The 22,100-nt window shown below is 47.2% G+C and overlaps 1 protein-coding gene across 1 annotated transcript in view; it reads right to left on the reverse strand.

Annotated features, from left to right (window-relative positions):
• LOC146798435 (trafficking protein particle complex subunit 6b-like) overlaps positions 1–22,100 on the reverse strand; it is a 132,403-nt gene that overhangs the window by 103,054 nt on the left and 7,249 nt on the right. The window contains exon 2 of the mRNA XM_085625708.1: positions 15,869–15,936. Coding sequence (XP_085481834.1) covers positions 15,869–15,936 — 68 coding nt within the window. The remainder of the gene's footprint in view (positions 1–15,868; positions 15,937–22,100) is intronic.

A 22,100-nucleotide genomic window follows, 5' to 3' on the forward strand; every position in this document is an offset into this window, starting at 1 on the left:
ATTAAAAAATGTGTTAATATAACATATCTGAAAAAAGTAATATATATTAAAAATATTTTGTTACAGTATACAAAATGTAAAATATATTTGTGAAAAATACAAAAAAAGTACAATGTTTACAAAAATATGAAAATGTATATTACTAAACATATATTCAAAAACATTTCTTTCTAATAAATATATATTTGAAAAATATGAACAAGTTACAGTAAGTGTTTTTTTCTTCAAAATAAAGATAAAATATTATGGCCCTCATTAGGATGTCGGTGGGACCGCCACTGACAGGCCATCTGTGGCGGATCCAACGATATCCATTTCTCACAGGTTCCACCGCCATGGAAAGGCTGTCAGAAATGGACTTTGGGGGCTACTAGCAAGGCCCCCATCCCCGTGGGCCTCCGCTAGGTGGCTCTGGGGGCACATGTTGAGCCCCCACACAATCATGCACCTTGTACCAGGCACAACATGGTGCCTGGAATACAGGGCAAGGATGTTTAAAAACAACCCATTTTCTATTGCGGCTTGTGCTGGGCTGCAGCGCAAGCCATAATAGAAAACAGGGTGTTTCTGACTGCCTATGTGGCGATTGCATCATAATCTGGTGCGTGGGACCTCTGACTACTTGTTGAGCGGTCCAACTCCCGCTGCGATGATGGTCTGACGTTTGTCCGACCGGCATTGTAATGAGGCACTCTATGTGAATTGGGTTCTTCTAATACGAATGCAAAATGTATTTTAATGGACAAGATACTTACCTTCCGTAACGCCTTATCTGGTAGAGAAATAATCTAGCTGCAGGTTCCTTACCTTTGAAATTCCCAGGCATCAGACTGGAACCAGGAAACGTTTCTTCGACGAATACACCTGCGCACTGGTAGGTGGGGTCGGTCGGCTCCACATGGCGTCATCGGTGGCGTCTCCACCATTTTGATGTCTGTGTCACCTATATAGGTGCCACCTGGAGCACTGTAATTGTAATTGTATAAACTCTTTTATAGCGCTGTCTGCCACCCAACGGGTATCCTGGCGCTGAGAGACTGTAAAAAACCTGGAACAGTAAGAACGAGAGCCGATGGGCCAAGATTGTTGCACTCTATTCTCTACCAAAAAGCCACGTCTTAAGATTTTTTCTGAAATTCAGCAATGATTTGGCTTGTCGTAGTTCTTGGGGGATCTGGTTCCAGAGGCGGGCTGCCGCCGTGCTGAATGCCCTGCCTCCCGTCTTGGTGTGTTTTACTCTGGCGACCACTGCCAGACTTTGGCTAGTGGACCGAAGAAGTCTCTTTGGTTCATACCATGAGAATCTATCACACAGAGGGGGCGGACCAATATTGTGAAGGGCTCTGTACACCATGACCAGTGATTTAAACTCGATCCTTTTATTGACCGGGAGCCAATGAAGGTCCCTCAGTGCCAATGTTGTTGAGGAGTCACGTTGTCTCCCCAGGGCCAATTTGGCTGCGGCGGACTGTATTCTTTGCAATCCCTGTATAGTATACAGGGGGGCGCCCAGGTACAGTGAATTGCAATAGTCCAGCCTGCTTAGGATCACACTCTGAACTACCAGAGATCTGTTCTCATTAGGGAGAAGTGGGAGAATTTGACGCAGAGCTCTTAATAAGGCAATACAGGTACCTATGATCTTGTTCGCCTGGGATTGCAGCTGGAGATCTTTGTCCATCATAACCCCCAGGTTACGGACTGTTTTTACTGCCAATGTCGGGGCGTCTTCCGGTAGAAGCCGGAACTCACCCAGAGGATGTTTAGGTAGTCTAGCTGCACAGCAATGCAGTAACTCTGTTTTCCCGGCATTCAGCTGTAGTGAGTTGGCTCTCAGCCAGTCAGACTTTTCGCATGCATGCCTGGAAAGAAGTCATGGGCACAGCATGCTCTCCTTCCAAGGAGAACATTAGCTGAATGTCATCAGCATAGTTGACCACTTCAATCCCGTAAGATTTTATTAAAGGGATCAGGGGTCTCAGATAGGCATTAAAGAGTATGGGGCTGATAGCTGAGCCCTGGGGTACTCCATGGCGAACCGGAGTCCAGGAGGATACAAAAGGCGTCAGGGTCACTGCCTGTTGACGATCCGTCAAATATGACCGTAGCCATTCCAAGGCGCGACCTGTCACCCCCATATCTTCTAACCTTGCCAACAGCACTGAGTGATTAACCGTGTCGAATGCTGCCGACATGTCCAGCAGCACCAACATGGAGGAGCAGCCACTGTTGGCACGCATTCGAAGTTTGTCCAAAACGGTAATCAATGCAGTTTCCGTCCCGTTCCCAGGCCGGAAGCCAAACTGGTCCCTGTCCAAAATCAGATGTTCTTCCAAAAAATTTGACAAGGATTTGCTGACTAGTTTTTCCAAGATTTTGATTGGAAATGGCAAAAGGGAGATAGGGCGGAAATTAGCTGGCAGTGATGGATCAAGAGAGGGTTTTTTCAATAGTGGGGTGACCATTGCCTGCTTCCACCTGCTTGGTACAGTACCTTCGCTCAGGGATTGACAACAGATCTGCCACAAATCTGAGAATAGAACGGGTCCGAGCTCCTTCCAGATCTTATGAGGAAGGGGGTCCAAGGGTGAACCTGATGATATCTCCCGCGCTATCTCATTGAAAGAATCCTCCGTAGGGGGTTAAAATGGCTCAGTGCAGTGTCTCTCCTGGTATCTACACTAATCTGGGAGGGCTCTATATCGTTCTGATTGAACCCACCCACGATGTTGTTGACCTTCTCAACAAAAAATGTAGCAATTTCATTGCACAAGTTTTGTGATGGCTGGACAGTACTGGCCAGGCAACCCGGGTTACTAAGGTCTCTAACGATGTTGAAGAGTGCCCTAGTTCCGTTGGGTGCCTGCAGAATGGAATTAGCATAGAATTTCGCCTTAGCTTTCCTAATAGCTACCTTGTATTGGAGTTGTACAATTTTTAAGGCTATTCTATCTGCTTCCAGGTACTGTCTACGCCAGCTTATTTCGGTCTGTCTGCGTACTAAGCGTAGCGCTTTTAACTCCTCGCTAAACCAGGGGGCTGGTGGAGTACTACGCATTCTCAGTTTTTTTTCAGGTATGTGGCCTTCCAACACTATAGTGATGGATTTACTATATCTAGTATAGTTTTCTTCCGGTGAGGCTTTTAGGTCAAACAGATTAGATCTTGGGAAGATGGAGGATGCTCCTCTCTTGGAAAGTTTAGCCCAGTCTCTTCCCCATCTAAAGTGGGCTTGTTTGTTCCCAGCCAATTTGTCCTCTTGTGTACGTATCCTGAACTGTATTAGATAGTGGTCAGTCCAATTTAATGGGGCAATACGGATTACTTCAGTTTCAGAGGGTTTAGCGAATACTAGGTCAAGTGTGTGGCCTCCTACATGTGTAGGTTGTTGGACAAGCTGGTGGAGGCCACAGTTCTCGCAAGTGTGATTCAGGGCTTGTAAGTGATTTCCAGAGCTCCCCGTTTCCCAAAGATTAAAGTCTCCCAAGAGCAGCATTCTGGAGTGTGTGGAAGCCAAAGCAACAATAATGTCCAATAGCGCCTGATGGTTAGCGTCCATACCCGGGGGTCTATAGCAAACCATACCCGACAGCACTCTCCCCTTGGTCTCCTGTATAGAGAAGCCCATAATTTCATAACCTGTTATGGCTTCAATAGGTAGTATAACGCAATCCCACTGTTCCTTGAAGATTAGCCCTACTCCTCCCCCTCTCCCTGTTGCACGAGGTTTCTGGAGGATCTTATATCCAGCGGGACATGCTAGCCCGAGTTTTACTGAGGAATTCACATGAATCCAGGTCTCAGTTAGGAACAGCAGGTCGAGGTCTAAATCATCCAGCAGGTTATAAATATCTTGATGGTGTTTGATAAGAGACCTGCTGTTGATTAAACCACAAGACAATGCCTGTCGTTGTTCCTTCTGTGGCCTGTTACCTAGTTTAAGGAGGATATCTTTGGAGTAGCAGAGCCTGTCACTGCAATTCTGGTCAGCATTCCTGGCGCAAGGCGCGACCGAGGCACGGACGGGCGCAGACGGGCTTGCCTCTGGCGCGCCTCTGGCGCGCCCGCTGCGCACGTGCGCTGCGCGCTTGCATCTCCTGCATTTAAATAGTGCAGGCTGCTAGAGCGCTAACCACAATGGCGTCCGGAAAGTGTCCCTGAGGTGAGGAATCTCGCAAATGGCGAGTGATCGAGCTTTTTATATTTTTATAGTGCGGGTGAGTGAACACAGAAAGGCACAGTTCCTATCCGATTGCCCCCAAGTTAAAAGGATAACTCAGCACAAACACCCTCAGATAAAACAATACAACGTACTTGAGCCTCTGCAGCAGAAGCGTTCTACAATCAAGGTTAAGTTAAAATATCGTCTCTATGGTGCTGCGCGCTTGCGTCTCCTGCATTTAAATAGTGCAGGCTGCTAGAGCGCTAACCACAATGGCGTCTGGAAAGTGTCCCTGAGGTGAGGAATCTCGCAAATGGCGAGTGATTGAGCTTTTTATATTTTTTATAGTGCGGGTGAGTGAACACAGAAAAGCACAGTTCCTATCCGATTGCCCCCAAGTTAAAAGGATAACTCAGCACAAACACCCTCAGATAAAACAATACAACGTACTTGAGCCTCTGCAGCAGAAGCGTTCTACAATCAAGGTTAAGTTAAAATATCGTCTCTATGGTGCTGAAGTCAGTTACTTTTCGCGACTTTTCACGCTAGAAGCACAGAACCACTAAGTGCACTGACATTGGTGTGTTTTGAAATAGGGCCCTAAAAGTGAACAGCGCTGGCTCCAAAAACCTATCTGCAGTGCAGGAGGATGGGTGGGTCGGCAAGGAATCTGCGGCTAGATCATGTCTCTACCAGAAAAGGCATTACCGAAAGTAAGTAAGTAACCTGTACATCTGATACAGACATCTAGCCGCAGATTCCTTACCTTTGAATAGATACCCAAGCAATACCATCCTTGGCGGAGGGACTGCGGAGAAGTTAGACGAGGAAGTCCAGCAGGACAGAGCGGCCAAAAAGGCAGTTTCTGAGGCCTTGACTGTCCAGGCAGTAATGCTTTGTAAATGTATGCAGGGATGCCCACGTTGCTGCCTGACAAATGTCAAAGACTGGAACCCCACGTTGAAATGGCGTGGTAGCAGCCATAACTCTGTTGTAATGAGTCCTTAAGCCTTCAGGAGGCTGTTTTTTGGCCACAGCATAGCAAATTTTGATGCAGAGGGCAACCCTTCGCAAGATAGTCCACTTCTGCACCGCACAACCTTTCTTTGATCCAACATACCACAACTCTTTAGTGTGGTCAAGGCAGAACAACAATGTTCTTTTGTGGTCCAGACAGTGGAGTCACTCCTCTTCTTTAGTAGGGAGAGGTGGTCAAGGTGAAAGACTGCCCCACGTGGAATGGTGCAACCACTTTCGGTAAGAAAGAGGCCTTAGTGCGAAGCACCAACCTATCAGGGAATATGTTCAGGTAAGTAGGCTTGGATGACATAGCCTTCAATTCGCTCACCCTCCTGGCAGACGTTATTGCCACTAAAAAGGCTGTTTTGATGGTAAGCAGCCAGAGGGGGCAGTTGTGCAGAGTTTCAAAAGGAGCACCCATCAGGAAGGTGAGAACCAAATTAAGTTCCCAGGATGAAAAGGGGATGTGGAAACATATGGACAAGCCCTTTAAGAAATCTATTTAAAATAGCAGATTTAAATAATGAGGGTTGGTCTGGCAGCCTCAAAAAGGAAGACAGGACCAAAAGGTACCCTTTGAGAGTGCCCAGAGTAGAATACTGCTGGGCAAGGGTCAAAATGAAAAGTAGAACTTGAGAGAGGGAAGCAGAAAGAGGATCAATAGAGTTTTCTGTACAATATTTTACAAATTTGCATCACCGGCAGGCATACACAGTCTTGGTGGAGGGTCGCCTGGTCACCAAAATAACATTGAAAAATTCGGGAGGAAGGTCGAATGCTATTAACTGCCACCGCTCAATCTCCACGCAAGAAGGCGTAGAGTACAGGTTCGGGTGGAGCACCCTCCCCTGCTGCTGCGACAGAAGATCCTCCTAAAGGGGGCAGCCTGATTGGAGGATCGATGTTCAATTGGAGAAGCTAGGGATACCACACTCTCCCTGCCCAGTCCGGAGTCACAAGAATGACTTGGGCCCGGTCGCTTTGGAAGTTCTTGAGCACTCTGGGCAGGAGTGCAATGAGTGGAAAGGCATGTAGGAGGTCTGAGCTCCACTCAAGATGAAAACGTCTCCGAGCGGGAACCACCTTGGAAACTCCAGCGCGCAAAACTGCTGACAGATCTAACCAAGGCTGTTCCTACTGTTGAAATAGACCTTGAGTCATCTCCGGATGGAGACGCAAATCGTGATCTGCTAGATATTGACGGATGGGTTAGTCTGCCCTGGCGTTCAGAGAACCTGCCAGGTGTTGAACCACCAGGGATATGCTCTGCTGTTCCAGCAACGTCCAGAGATGCAGGGCCTCTTGACGAAGGGCACACAGCCCCACCCTGCCCTGCTTGTTACAGTACCACATGACAGTGGTGTTGTAGGTAAACACTTGAAGCAGCTTTCTCTTGATTAAAGGAAGAAAGGGTTTCAAAGTCAAACAGAATTCCTGGAAGCTCCAGCAAGTTGATGTGGAGTCCAGATTCCAGTGGAGACCAGGTCCTCTGATCTCCACTTCTCCCAGATAGCCGCCCCATCCCAGGAGTGATGCATCTGTCACTACTATGTGATCTGGTCGGGGAAGAGAGAGGGGTCTGCCTCCGACCCAGTCACGGTTGGTCAGCCACCACTGCAGATCCTGTGCAGTTCCCTCCGAGATCTGGACCATGTAGGAGAGATTTCCCAGATGCTGCACCCACTGGAACTTCAGATCCCACTGTATAGCCCACATATGCCATCTGGCATGTGTCACAAGCAGGATTCAGGAGCCCATGAGGCCCTGCAGCCTCAGAGTCATTCTCACTGAAATCCATGATAGAGGCTGAAACATCGGCATCATAGCCTGCATATTCTGGACTCGCCATTCGGCAGGATAGGACCGAAACTGCACTGTGTATAGAACAGCTCTGATGAAAGGAAGCACTTGAGAGGGAGTCAGGTGTGACTTTGTCACATTGATAGTGAACCCCAGCAAATGCAGGAGGTCTGCTGGAGTCTGGAGTTGGGAAGATGACCGTCTGGGGTCAGCCCACCTTCAACACCAAGTCATTGAGATAGGGGGAACACAGGCATCCCTGATCTGCGCAGATGGGCTGCGACCACCGCCATCCCCTTGGTGAACACCTGAGGGGTGCTGGTAAGGCCAAGGGGGAGCACAGTGAACAAAGTGCTCGTGGCCTACCATAAACCGCTTTTGGGCCGGTAGGACTTGAATGTGAAAATAAGCGTCCTGCAAGTGCAATGCTGCCATCCAGTCCCCTGGGTCCAGGGCAGACAAGACCTAAGCCAGAGTGAGCATCTTGAAATGTTCCTTTTTGAGGAAGTAGTCGAGGGCTCATAGATCTAGGATAGGGCAATTATCCTTGTCCGTTTTTGTGGACCAGAAAGTAGCGGGAATAACAACCACAGCTTACTTTTGGCTCCGGAGCCCTATCTAAGGCTCCCTTAGCCAAGAGAGTCATGAGTTCCTTCTGAAGCAAAGTCAGGTGAGCCTCCGTAGCCAGTTGTAAATTGGAGCCATGGAGGGAGGGGTAGTCTCGAAGGTGAGGGAGTAGCCTCTTCAGACTATTTGAAGAACCTACCTGTCCGACGTGTTGTTTTACCAGTGGTGGAGGTGATCGCTGATCCTACAACCAACTGCCCGCTCATGCTCGTAAAGGGGTGCACTAGGAGGATATGGAAGCTGAAGCTGTGGGTGGGGGTGGTGGACTGACCCGGCCTCTGGCTGCCCTACACATGGGTTCGGAATAAGCTGCGCCCACAGCTACGCAGAGGTTGCTGAACTTGAGGGGTCTTGCGGCTGGGATGTGGCTGGCGCGGCTGAAAATTCCTTCTTTTGCCACGAAAGGCCCAAGCACTTGGCTGTAGCCCGAGAGTCCTCCAGGGCCATGTCTGCCTTGTCTCTGAAGAAAAGGGTGCCAGCAAATTGCATGTCCATAAGGGAAGTTCTCAGCCAGGCGTGGTGTCGAACAACCACTGTTGATGAAATCGATCTGCCTAACGTGTCGTCAGTGGTGTCAGGACCACAACGAATGGCAAACTTTGCTGCATCTCTCCCATCTGATACAGCTTGGGAGGGGATGGCCCGGGCCTCCCTTAGGACCTTGGGCAGCACTTGCACAACTGTTTCCCTCAGTGAGTGGGAATAACCGCCAAATTGGCACTAGGTATTCCCCGATCTGGGGGTGCAGAAGGGAACGCGCCCTGTGACGTAGAGGCTTGCACCAACAAGCTCTCAGGGGTACGTGGTTGGTGAGGACATGTGGGTCGCCTGGTGCATGGCGAAGGTGGTGGGAAATTGTCCTATTCACAGGAGCCCTTGTGCTGGGCTTGGACCAGGTTCCCAGTAGGACATCAATCAAGAGCTTGTTGAAGGGCAGGAGGGGTTCCGAGGAGGAGACACCTGGCTGCAGGACTTCTGTTAATATGTTCGTCTTGACTGCCACAGAAGAGAGCTGAAGCTCCAGGACATCAGTTGCCCTTCTCACCACCATAGCAAATGAAGCTCCTTTCAGGGGGAGAAAGCAGGCCAGAATCTGGAGAGGTATCCAGTCCACTGTGCTCACCCAATTCCTCATACCAGACCAGATCGTGACGAGGCTGGTCTTGTAAAGGGTCTGCCGGACCCTCCCAATCTTTCTCCATTCCTAGCACTTCAGAATAGGGCAGAGGAACCGACCTAGAACCTATGGGTTCGGTCGGCGCCAATATCTGCGATGGTAGGCTCCACAGGTGGGTGCTGGCAGTGTCGGCACAGGGGAAAGTCGCAATGGCATGACCGAGCTGTCAGCACAGAACCCAATGGAGCCTCCTCCGAGCCTGCGGGGCCCGAAGGCACGCCGGCAGGGTCAGTCCGCGCAAAGATGAGGCACATGACATCATAAAATTCCTTGAGTTGGGCTGAGGTCGTTCCGCTCCTGGGGAGGAGGGGAAGTGTGGAGCCATCCCAGGCGCAGGTTCAGCGAAATGAGGTCTAGATCGTCGAGCCTCCTTATTATAGTGTTTTTAATCTTCCCTCCCACTCCATCAATAAAGGATACTTTAGGATTGGGTGAGGAATTTTATCTTTAAAGGTATGCCCCCATACACCTTATCATAAGTGCTCCCAGAAATATGGTTGAGCCCACCCCGACCTTTAGGAGTTGGGGTGAGCGCGATGATGAAGCATGTCACTATTAGAGTGAGTGAGGGCTTTATAAAGAAAAGGGTCTTTCACCCTTCCCGCCCGTAGCAACGGGTTGGTTGCATATCAGATTCTCTTAGTATACCCCACTAGAGAGAATAGCCATCAACCCCCCACCCCCTGCGTTTTCTAACTCTGGAAGAACGACCAGCCTTTTTCTGAAGGGACACCAATTAGGTTCAGTGTAAAGAGCAAATTCTCCATTGTAAGATTAATGAGTTTGCAGAGTTGCTTTCTGGAAGCTCCATTGGGAGGCATGGGGAGAAGGAGATGAATCATTGCAGGCAGAAAAAAATCCTTAATGTGCCTTTGGAAAGTCAGGGTTTTGGAAGGGGGTGGGCAATCAGGAGGAGGAAAATAATAATTACTCAATAGATAGCAGACTCTTCAGTGTCATTCAAACTTCCACGGTTGGGGAGTGTAGAACATTTAGGGCCCTATAACGATGTCGGGTGGAGTTTCCTCCGCCCCACCTCGTCTCGGTCAAGGGACCGACTGACTCCCACTTGGCGGTCCCAACAGACTAATTAGGATGCGAACAAACACAGTTCGGTCACTATCATATACTTTACAATGGGAGCATGTATTCCGGCCGTAAACAGTCCGGAATGCATGGTTCCAATGTAAAATAGGAGGTGAAGTTAATTCCTGCACCCCGTGGCAGGGTGCAGGGATCAACACGGGGGGCACCATAGGGACACTCTCCAACTGGAGGCTGTGCACCCAAGGGCGCCTTGCTGGAAGCCCCCAAAGTCGAGTTTAAACAGCCTTTCTGTGTCCGAAAGGGCAGCACGGAAAGACTGCTGAAACCAGACATCGTAATCCCACAGGCAGAAAGAGCCGCGCATGGGATTACTGGTCACATTCCGACTGGCAGACGGGCTCTGAGTCCGTCGGAAGCCAGTCGGAATGAACGTTCGGATTCCTTTCGGACCGCCTCCATCGTAATGAGGCGGTATGAAAGGAATCCAACTGGCATATTACGATGCGGTCGGAAAGGCTCCGTCCAATGGTCGGAGCCTTTTCCAACCACATCGTAATACGGCCCTTAGTATGTACACCAACAACACCTAGTTTGTCAACAGTTTCAGAAGGTCAGGTGGGGAAAGACAGGAGTGGAGGATGAGGCGGAATATGAAGGAAGGGGAGAAGGAGGAAGATCTATATGGGAGGAAAGGTGAATTTGGAAGAGTCAGGAGGTAGGAAGGACATGAGCTAAGATCAAGAAAGAGGGGGAAGGAGACACAAGAAAGGAGGTTATGGGGAGGGTATGAGAGACATGGGGAGTAGGAGTGGCACCAGTAGAGCACTCCAACATTTTGGTTCAGAATTCCTTCAGCTAGCTGTCAGTTGGGAGAGGATGGTTCTGCTGTGTCACTACTGGAAAACTCATCTCCTGTTATGAAACCTGCATAACTTCAGTTTTAGAAAGAAGGAGGTTCCTGAAGCTGTTTTACGAATTGAACACTCTTACATTTCTGTTACTCAATTCTTTGTACTTTCTGATGGCTATCAATTGGTAGGTTACAAACCTGACAGCCTATTGTTATTCCTAGAGGTAAACTTCTCAGCCAGCATACTATCTTATCTATAGTTTCTCTCCTTTTGGCCGATTCAGTCATTCTTTATTATTTTATTTCAGGTGTCCCTCATTGTTGCGTCCGGATGAGACCCCCTACTGAATGTGGGGTCGAAACGCCATCGAGACACACTCAAAACAAACCATCTTTCAGCCCCTACTATTCATTTTAGGGTCGTTTTGTACAATATGAACCTGACTGTAGGTCCCAAATTGTCACGTTGATATGTAGGTTCTAAGTTCACTTGGGACACCGAGCACTTTTCTTCATAAACTTTACAACATAGTTGCAATATTTGCATAAAAAGCAAATGTACTCGATTTCCTTGTGTGTCATTTTTATTCTCTTCGACATACCTTTACCCCGGAGTATTGTCATTGAGCGTAAAGACTATCAAATATCCCATACATTGCCCGCAGGAACCACTGTTCCTTGTTATATAATCAATACTCTGGTTCCTTGTGAGTAGGGTGGCCCATGTTTCCCTGAACATACCAATTAGTAGGGGCATGGGAAAGGAAGGACCTGGCATGCTATGGGGTTCACTGCATCCTCAATAAATACAGAATTATCGTTACCACGTTCTGTGTTGTGGATGTATTACATATAAGTTTGGAATTGCTCCAGCACGGAGGACATTCTATACTCTGGGATCTTAAACTCATAGAAATGGATCTGTGTATATACCTTTAGAACCTTTTGACTAATGGTTTGAGTGTTACCCGAATAAGCTTTCCTTGGTTAAATGTAAAATGTAGCCTAACACTTCTGCAGTGGGCCTATCACCTGCTGAATTAACCTTCTCTTCATACCGCTTTTTATAAGGCCTGGAAAGTTGGAAACAATTCCTGTCTAGTGCCCACATGCAGTTTACAATTAAAAAAAGCCACAGAATGGCTTTGAGGGTAGTTGAAAACAAATTATAGCATCAGTTTCAAGTTATTGAGAGGCCTTAAAGGCGGACCTTGGTCGTTGACATGGACACTTTCACACTTTGGTGGAAACTTTGCTGACAGTCTGTAAATTAGGCTAATCAAACATGTGAATGAGGCCGGGGGAAGCAGGTGCTATAACTGAAAAGTTAGAGGCAGAATTGTGAACAGCGTGCTTGTCAATTCTCTTTCTTGAGCCTCTCTCCTAATTTTGTATTATGTTACATTTGTTAACACAGAATATCAAACTAAAATGCTATTAAGAAATTTACATTCAATACTGTATTTTGAGTATTCCAAACCTCTTTGATTTATTCACTCCCTGTGGCATGTGAGGTAATCACTAGTGCTTTGCATCAAATGTCACAGCTGGGCACTTGCTCATAAGAAACATAGTTCAGATTGTATTCATTCGAAGAATATAGTCAGGACCAGACTAGAACTTGTGTCAAAAGCAAAAGAGGCGTCACACGCATTAATGAGCATACCCCATGGTGCTGCGCAGTTTGTGAGGTCTCCAGTAAAAGTTAAGAACTGAATAAATTAAACGCCAACTTCCTTCGGCTAAGTCAACTAAAAAGTAAATTGAATTAAGTATTCTTTTCTTTTTCAACTGCATCAACGCCCAGTAGACAGGCAAAATGCATGAGAATTTCTTTGGTATGCTAAATATCCACAGATTCTCAGTATTCTACAACCAGATTGGAATTACAGCACTAAAAGTACATTCTTACAGCTTTTGTCTAAATGTAAGAGGCATTTTTACAGTAATGTGTGCCCGTGTGAGGCTTTAGTGCTAGTGAACAGTTAATGCATAACAGTTAATGCATAACACACAATTTGAAAAGCATTGGTGCTATAAAAGTAAACTCTTTGGGGTGCTTCCAGATTTCAAGCATTGCAGGCAATAAATTTTTTTTAACTTTTGGATTAATGATGGAGATGTTTTGAAATGATGTGCTGTCAATTGGATCAGTCATACTAATAAACAATGAACGATGCAGGGGGTCAAGAAAGGAGGTAGGATTGTGAGAGATCAAGAGCTGTTGGGAAAATATCTACAGGATAATAATGGAAAGGAGGGGGGGGAGGATGGTAAATTTAGTGGGGTTGGGTGGGGTAGTCATAATGAGTGGAATTAGTGGAAAGGATGAACAGCAAGGGTTTGTAGGGACAACAAAATGATAAAAATCACGTCATTTTCGGTGACATCATCAGTGTGCTATATTTTTTAATCCTGCCTCCTTCCTGTCATAGATTGTTGGCAAGTAGGCAGATTAAGCCTGTATACTTCTTCGAGAACGCCTCGTCCTGAAAAGTGCCATGAATTAGACTCTGGCTTCTCCCTTGTGCCAACTCAACTGAGTTATTTTGAGGCAGGTTTAAAGAGATTATATTATTAGAGTTGAGCCCCATGCCAGCTGTTTGGGCTGTGGTCACAGGGTGTCAATGAGCTTTTTGGGTAAGCCCTTTTGGGACAATCATGAAATGCCTAAAGCCGTATGTTAGTCCTTTTGACTAGAGCTTACCTGAGGAGTGAAGATTACACTTAGATTTCTGACATTTTGTGTTAGGGCAGAAACCAATGGAGTGAGAAGTGGAATAAAATACACCCCTGTCTGGCAACTGTAGGAGAGTAGGATCTGCTTCACATGGGTACCCCCACTTTTTGCTGGTGTTTCACTGTTTTTCGACCTTAGTCTGGCTGTGAAAATCTAATCAGGACCCCAGCCTAGCTGCTTCCTCTCTAAAATGGTCTACCCGTTAAAGACTTTCTAAAGCCCTGGCATCACAAAATGGATGCCACTGCCACAGACACGGGTCTGGCCTCCTGCTGCTGACCGAAACTCCGGCAGGGGAGGCCTGGACAATAGGTTTCCTGTCCCAGGGAGGTGTAACCACCTCCCCAGACAGGCAGATGTGTATTGGGGCTGGAGCTTTCTCTGGTGCTTTGAAGTCCTACACTGGGGGCACACTTGGTGTCCCTGTGCATAGTCCAGTTCAAACCGGTTGCAGGGGCTACCTCCCCCTGCTCTGGCGCGAAACTGGACAAAGGAAATGGGTGTAACCACCCCTCTTTCTAAACCCTCCCATAGGTGAGTCCCTAGAGTCCAACCATCAAACTTAGTACAAGTATGGTAACCCAGTCCTTGAGACTTTGGATTACCCTGGACGAAACTCTGAAGCTAAATCATGGACCTTCGACGCTCTGCTCAAGACCAGAGGACTGAAGAAATCTCCCCTGGGGTCAAGGAGTGACTCCCCTGCTTGGCAGGCACCAAAGAAGCAACTGTTGGGTCTGCAACTCTGAAGCTCCCGCCGGACGTCGAAGTCTTTGCATCGCCAGAGGTGGATTTCCAGACTTCCCCAAGGCTACCCTGAGTCCACAGCAAAGCTAAGGCCCGTGGCCATCGTGGAACCGTGACCCCTGGACACCGTGATCTTTTGCTGAACCCGTCATCTTTCTGGTCTCTCTTGAAGTTGTGCTTCGGGCTCCGAGTAGCCCCAGCCTTGAGCACCTCCTGCACCGAAGATCTCTGGCCTCCACTCCACGAGTGACCCGTGGGCCAGTTTCCAGTGCGACCGCTCGAGGCTCTTTCGCGATCGCTAGCCCGTTGGCTAGTGGGTCCCCATGAAGGCAACTCCTCTTCTGATTGAGCTTTCCTGGTTGCTCCAGACGTGCCCCGACTTACCCTCGCTGGGTGAGTCCCCCAGACCTTGCTGGTCTGCACCGACTTCCTTTTTCTGTTTCCAAGTGACTTGCCGTTGCCAAGGCTTGTTGGGTCCAATCTGGTCGCCGACACCGCAGCACTCGACAGACTTTGTGGGACAGCTCGAATCCAACTCCTGGTCATCGTCGACGCCTCCTGGAACTCGTGGCTGAAGAATCAAGACACCCGTCAACTCACCTGAAGCACCCGACATCTGTGGGCATTGGACTATCGTGTCACTGGTAAGTGCTCCAGACTCTGTCCCCTCTGCTTTCAGGTTCCTTCCATCCTCGATCCAGGCTTGGATCTCTTCGGACACTTCTCCTCTTCACGGCAGCAGCACTTCTTGAGTAGCTCCCATTGAAAACGACACCACGACCCGACACCATTTGACACCTATGCACCCTGCTTCCCTGGGTGAGGTAACTCGAGTACTCCGGTGCTCCCGTGGGTGTTGGCCCTAGACAACTCTAAGTCCAAAAGGGTTCGCTCGTAATCATCCTCTAAGTGTCCTTATACTCTTAATTTCCAACCGCGACTTTCCTCATAGAAGTTAACAGCGATTCATGGCTGTGTTCTCACACTGCACGCGTCCCCCGTGAGTCCTCTGTCTTACTACCTTGGGGGGTTCCTTGTGGCCTTGTGTCTAGTTCAGTCGTGGTTCTTATACCACTTTATTGGTATATGGTTTGGTACGCCCCTAGGGCCAAAATGTGTATTTGTGCTTTTAATGTTGAATACTGACTTGTAACTTAAGTACTTCGAACTCCAGGCTCATAAAGAGACTAGAGGGGTGTGTTTTATCTTAAATACATATATTTTAAATATATACCTGATGTGGTTGTCCTTTCATTTGATCATTAAGGAGATTATAGACTAGTAAAACAAGCTGCTTTACATTCCTTCAAGACTTAGCCTGAAGGCTGCTCTCCATAGCTACCACTAGGATAGATTTCAATAAAGGTTGTGTTTAACCTATCACCATAAGGGGTTGTTTGGACTGATACAATGTGCCCACTATAACTAGTGGACAGCATATATCAGGCCAACTTCTCACAGCAACTCTTAGAAGATTAGTGGCAACAACTGCTATTTAAAAGACTGGAGGATCACACTGAAAAGGGAGCTAGGATTGTATCAGCCATCATACGAGCTTCCTCATACTGAATTCTGTAAATTATGTTATGGTACCTGTTATCTCCAAGTTACAAACCCTGATTCTTCCTTATGTGTGCTCCTTCTGTATTCTCAAGACTCTCTTCATGCCTTATTTTCTTTACCCTCATAGACACTTACCGTTCAATGAGCCCCTGGCCAACACGAAAGCCCATCCCCTCTAAAACAGCGAGGCACTTTGTCGGCTCCTGATGAATTAAAAAAAGAAAAAAGATCTGTAAGTACTGCAACAACTAAAATCAAAAGGATACAAAGCCGTAAGCAGATAAACAGTGAAAGTGGGTGACTGTAAGACAAGGCCGGAGTCTCTGAAATCTGAGTAAAGCTGGGGAGAGACAGCCACAAGTGGAGGCCATCTATCGTGGGATTAACTCTACCTCAGCCGAGGTGCAGATTCAATGGCACTGCCCTTTGGGGAAAATAACAATTTCCCTCATAGGATTTTACCCTCTTTACAGATCCCACCGTAAGGTCCTAGACAAGATAAAACACAGTAGGTAAAATGCACAAGTGTGGCAGCCCTAACTTCTTATCCGTGCTAACACTTGAATTGTTGCCATTCGTGCACCCCATGGCTTCATGCAGCCCTGGAAATAAAGGTTTAAACACATTACTGTAGTGACCTGCTAAGAGAGAAGGACACAAAAAAGCAGGAATTGCTATAATTTTGTCAAGATAGGTGATGGGTTCCTTTTCAGTAATAAAAAAAAAAGTGTACTAGTGCACTTTCCTTGTTTGTCCACATCAGGTTAGAGTAACAATTAAAAAAGCAAGACCCACAAAATTAATAGAGAGCTCACTACACAAAATCATATTTTATTTCACTTTAGTAGTTGTATGTATCACTTTTTCATACACAAAAACAGGCGTCAAAGAAGTGAAGAGAAGAAACAGGTAAAAAATTTACAACATGAACAAGGCATCAGCAAAAACAAAAATACACATTAACACTTTGAATTCATCTACGCAAGTACTTAGGAACGTTTATTAAAATAGAAATCAAATTATATTACATAAACATATAAAAATTAGGTGCTGCAATGCTGGTGTGTTTAAGATCTGTCAGTAGTATGCAACTGCTAATCTATGAGAGTTCCAAGAATACTGTCAGTGAAGTGGAATTTTTAGACTGCGAGGGGTGTGAGAGTGCTGAAATCTGGAGTTGCGAGTTCAGGTTATAGATGCCCTCAGCACCACGGTAGTTTGGCGGCAGCAGCAATACAAGTGCATGTTGGCTTGAAGAGGCTGGGGATGTCAGTTTAGTAGGGTAAATCAGTTTTTTTGGGGCTGCTTCACGAAAAAAAAATTGAACTACCAAGATTCCAACCACAGGTTTTACACATGGGAATCCTCCAAACTACCCCTGTGTGTTCTGTGTATGGGATGATCCATGACATGAGCTCTTGTCAGACAGCTAAAACTGTCAAAGCTGAGACTTAGAAAGGGAAATGAGAAAAGAACAGAGTGTACACATTCAAAGATTACTTAGGCTGTAAAGCACAAGCAGTGAAGAGGTGGTTTATCATAGCAGCTGGAGTAGGTCAAACATGTAAATCTGACCCTAGAATAAAGCTTCTCGGTCGAGAGAAACGTAGGACCCGTATTTACCAAGGAAGTTCAAAATAGTGGTGGCAGGGATACATGTGCAGTGCTGGAATGATATGTGATAATTGGAACACGCATTTTTGGGGCAGGGAAGGGCAGTGTGACGATGGAAGTGGATAGAAGGGGATACACTCAATGCTTTCTTGCCACTACAACGCAAGCAGTGAAGCTACAGGGCTTAAAGACCATGGGCTGAATTACGAGTATGGCGGTCTGACCACCACAGCAGCAATCCCAAGAAGACCGCTTCGGCAGCAGTCTCCGGCCTGCCGTATTACAAAATTTCCGAGGGGCCAGTAGCAGGGTTTCTGGCTGCGGTGTATATTTTTTCATGTGTCCCTGTAGGTGTGTGTTTGTTTACTACAGTGTACACATATGCATGAAACGTGAAAAAAGACCTACTACCAGAACTTGCACATTGCTGGAGTCTAGACCATATGTGCCCAGCCCATTCAATGGGTAAATAGTATAAAACAGACTTACCTGCATCTAGGTGCCAACAGGATCGTTTTTGTAGGGGTCAAGATGCTGCGGTGAAAGGGGGGTCCTGGGGGAAGGTGAAATGGGGGAGTATGCACCTCAAATCCTTCAAATTAAGCAGACTCAAAGTAGGCAGTCCCACTGCCACGGTTGGCTCATCGGAAAGTCAACTCGTCATTCAGAACTTCTCCCTACAGCCCTATGACAGCTGCCTTTCCCCGACCGCCATCCAGGCAGTTGGGGAATGGTTGGCGGTGTCGGCAGTCTTTCATTCAGCAACCCGCCAAATACGGTGGGCAGACCGCCTAGTCGGCAGGAGTGAATCAGATGGCACCACAACGGTGGTCTGAAGACCGTGAAACTCGTAATCAGGCCCCATAAGTCAGTTCGGTGGCAGAGGGCAATAATAACTTCCCACTGTTGTTGGCTGGACAGGAGAGGTAAAGAAAAAAGAAAAAAAAAGGGGGAATAAGGGTGCATCCATAAAAAGAAAATTTGCTCGTAAAGAGCAAGCAGTGGAACTGCTCATGCGTAAAGGTGGCAAAAATCAGTGGCTGGACAGATTCCATAACTTAAGAGAACATTATAGGTGGACAAGTAGGTAAGCAGGCAAATGAAGCAGCCACAGAGCAAGACCCTCAGAAACACCAATAAGGAGTCATCAGTATTTCTAGATCAGATGGTTTTGGGATAAGGAAATCTAGGCACTTAGGTGAGGAGGGGGAAATACACCACAAGATCATTTATGAAAGAGGGAACAAGTTATTTAGGTGTGAAAAAACACATAAGGGAGCAGGCCAACTCCTATATGTAGGATCATTTGGGGTGAAGATGCATCGGAAAATCAGTATAATGACAAGCATTTACAATGCAATGGTCTCGGCAATATTATAGGTAGAGCTATTGGTATTGCTCATTATTTTTTTATCATTTTTGTATCCCTAAATAAATGGCATTGTCATTTATATTGGCATTAGTTTTTTTTTTGCATATGCGATACCTATTGCATTAGCAGAGAGAGAGAGTGAGGTAGTGAGATAGAGAGAGAGTGAGGTATTGAAAGAGAGAGTGAGGTAGTGAGAGTGAGGTAGATAGAGAGTGAGGTAGTGAAAGAGTGAGTTAGTGAGAGGTATTTTCTGACGTAGTGAGATAGAAACAGTGAGTGATGTTGTGAGATAGCGAAATATTGAGGTAGTGAAAGAGAGAAAGAGGTAGTGAGGGATGTTGTGAGGTATTAAGATAGAAACAGAGAGTGATGTAGTGAAGTAGTGAGATAGAGTGATGTAGTGAAAGAGTGAGTGTAAGTGACTTAGTGCATTTGAGAGAGAGAGAGTGAGGTAGTGAGATAGAGTGAATTTGCGAGGTAGTGAGAGAGTGATGTAGTGAAGTTGAGAGAGAGTGTGTTGTGATATAGTGACACACACGAAAACATAACTTAAACTGATGGAAAAAGTAAGTATTTCAATTGAATGCGGTATCGCCCCCCCCTCAAAAAAAAAAAAAACACATACTAAGCAAAACGTACTATAGATGTTTACAAAGGCTGCAAAATACACTTTGCACACCATTAGTTTATACTTGTCGTTCATCCTCATCTAGTTGGCCTTTCTCTTGCCTTTTACTCCCAGGTTCTATCCCCTTCATTCCAGGGTTCCGCCCCTTCATTCGCACCCATACGTTACCCTTTTCGAACAATGCCCATCTGCTCCCTCTACTTAATTCCACGAATGGGTGTGACACTAACTGTCCCAAAACAAGCATTTCTTGATGTGACTATGTACAGATTTGCTACATAAAGCGTAAATTTCACCAATTGGCAAACGGAATACTTTGCCCTCTTAGCCTCCCTTTACTCTCCTTACAACTGTCTACACACTCTGCCCTTACGACTAGTGATCTCGTACTTAGCCATTGTCGTACGTGTGCTACTCACCAGGGGCCTGCACATAGAGCGACCCGAAAGCACACCGGTAGATGCCGGCAAGTGCGACTAAAAACATTCGCCGGGGAAGACGGATGTCCGCCATGGTGGGGGCAAGGTGCAGGGGGCTCAGAAACGCAAACTCTTTGCCTTCAGGACAGCCAACGCGCCACGCTGGGATCGGGCAGCAGGGCAGACGTGGTGGGTTACAGCGGTTCTATGGAACGCGCGCACGCTCTAGGGGCGTGGCCATCGCCTCTGAGGAGAGAGAAGGAGGACTCAAGCAAAAACACCGTGGAATTAAACTCCTTCAGTAATACATGTTGCCAGTTAGAACGTGGGGCCAGCAATGCATTGTACGATGTGGTGTTAAAGTTCAAAACGTCACATAGTGAACCACGTAATACAAGCTGTACTCTTCTTAGTTTTTAACCCATTAGTTTGCTTCAATCCGCCACACACAAGATGGCGGAGATTAGCCGGATGCTATACTTAAGGTCATCACACGCGCGCCACCGAATACAGTCAGTATCTCTTGTCCCGCACTGTCGACGTTTAATCATTAGAGCGAGCGGGAAAAACAACAAGGCAGAGCAAAAGGCAAGCACACCACTGCCTTTCTCCGAGGCAAAGCAGAAATGCCTCGGAGAAACGCAGCGGCGTTTTCAGATTCGGGAGCGTGTTTCTTTTTCTCTCCTCTTGCCATTGGCAGGAGGAGAGAAAAACACGCCTAAAAAAGGGCGTTGCTAAAAAGTGGAAAGAACAGCAAGGAACACGCCCCCGAATCTGAAAAAGACGGAGCCTATTTGGAGGGACGGCTCTCTCCTCCAACGGCTGGCCTCCGTTTAGGAAGCCAGCCAATGGAGGAGAAGCTAAATGAGAGGCGGGCTAAATAGCCACTCTAGAAAACATTAAATCTCCGACTTCCGGTTCTGCCTTCGGCAGACCGGTAGTCCTCGACCTAAAAAGGAAGGGAAAAGCTGCAAGAAGGGTGCACCGTGGTCAGTTCTATGATGGTCAGAGTCCTAAGTATCCCAGATTGTTGAAGCAGTACCTCATAATTAAGTCTTTCAAGTAAGGTGTTTATGGAAGGGCATCATGTTGAGCTCGCTCAGAAATGTGATGAGGAAAACGTGTAATACAGTTGATGGGAAGAAAGTTTCATATCTTCAGTGTACTGTCTGAAAAGGATTGAGTCAAGTCTGTTGCTGCTGAGGTTCGGAGAACTCCGGCTGCGCAACCTCAAAGTATATACAGTCATGATGCTTTCCTATATGTTGCGTCCGTCAGCCATTCGTTTCAAAGAGTTTAGAAAGAGCACCTTCCAAGTTGGGAAAGGCAAGACCACAGTTCCCACAATGCACTAGACCATCTAGATTTGGATGATCACATGGAGGGCTTGATGGCCAGTCGATTCTTCGGATCCGGAGTGTCGTCTTACCTGCAGTTTGCTGGGGACTAGTGCTACTAGTTCATGGGAGTCTGAAGGTCCTTCAGGCTTCCACAGGGGTCCACCTGTCTGGGGGAACCAAGAGTTAGTCTAGGACGAGCCTCGATCAGATAGTTCAAGGAGCATTGCCACAGGTTGCAGAGTATCCCTCTTTTGCTTTGTGCAAGTTCTGTTGTCGCAGACACACGTCTCTTCTTTTGTCTTCTTCCTTGCTGGTTGTTCAGAACTGAGGTTCTGGTGTCAGGGTTAGCCCTTAAATCCTAGATTTAGGGGTGTTAGGTGTGTGAGTGGAAGTGGTAAATCAGCTGCTTGTCCAGCATCTAATCCGCCCCTGAGGTGACCACATCTGGCGGTGTAGGTCACCTTTTCTACCCAGAACCCTCTATTTTGCCACTTCTGAAAAGGACAGAACCCTTCTTTCACTGTACAGACCAGGCTGCCCACCCTGGAGGTGTGGCTAGACTTCCGGAGGTGTACACCTCCATGACTATCTAATTTACTGCCTGCTGGGGTGCAATTGTGCCTGGGGTAGGGGGAGGGCCATTTCCTCCTCTGGGAGTCAATCCTGGTGCATATCAGAGGCGGTGCAGCCTTCAAAGCGCACCGCCTTGATGTGCCACTTCACTAGCTTTCCCGGTAGGGAGGAGGTGTGACCTCCTTCCTGCTCAGGTCTTTGCTCCGGATTCCTGGGAGTGATCACACTGCCTGGGAGGAGGTCAGAATCCTGTTTTGACGGAAGCAAGCGTAGACTGCCAGCCAGAGCACAGAGATGCAGGGGCAACCAGACGGGCAACCTCTGGAGGTAGCTACCTGGGTGCATGCCACATTGCCTTCGACAATAGACTTGTTTCAGGGGTAGGAAGGCACGTTGTTTGATACCAAACACAACATATTTA

This window comes from Triturus cristatus, chromosome 9 (genome assembly GCF_964204655.1).
Source record: "Triturus cristatus chromosome 9, aTriCri1.1, whole genome shotgun sequence".
NCBI classification, from domain to species: domain Eukaryota; kingdom Metazoa; phylum Chordata; class Amphibia; order Caudata; family Salamandridae; genus Triturus; species Triturus cristatus.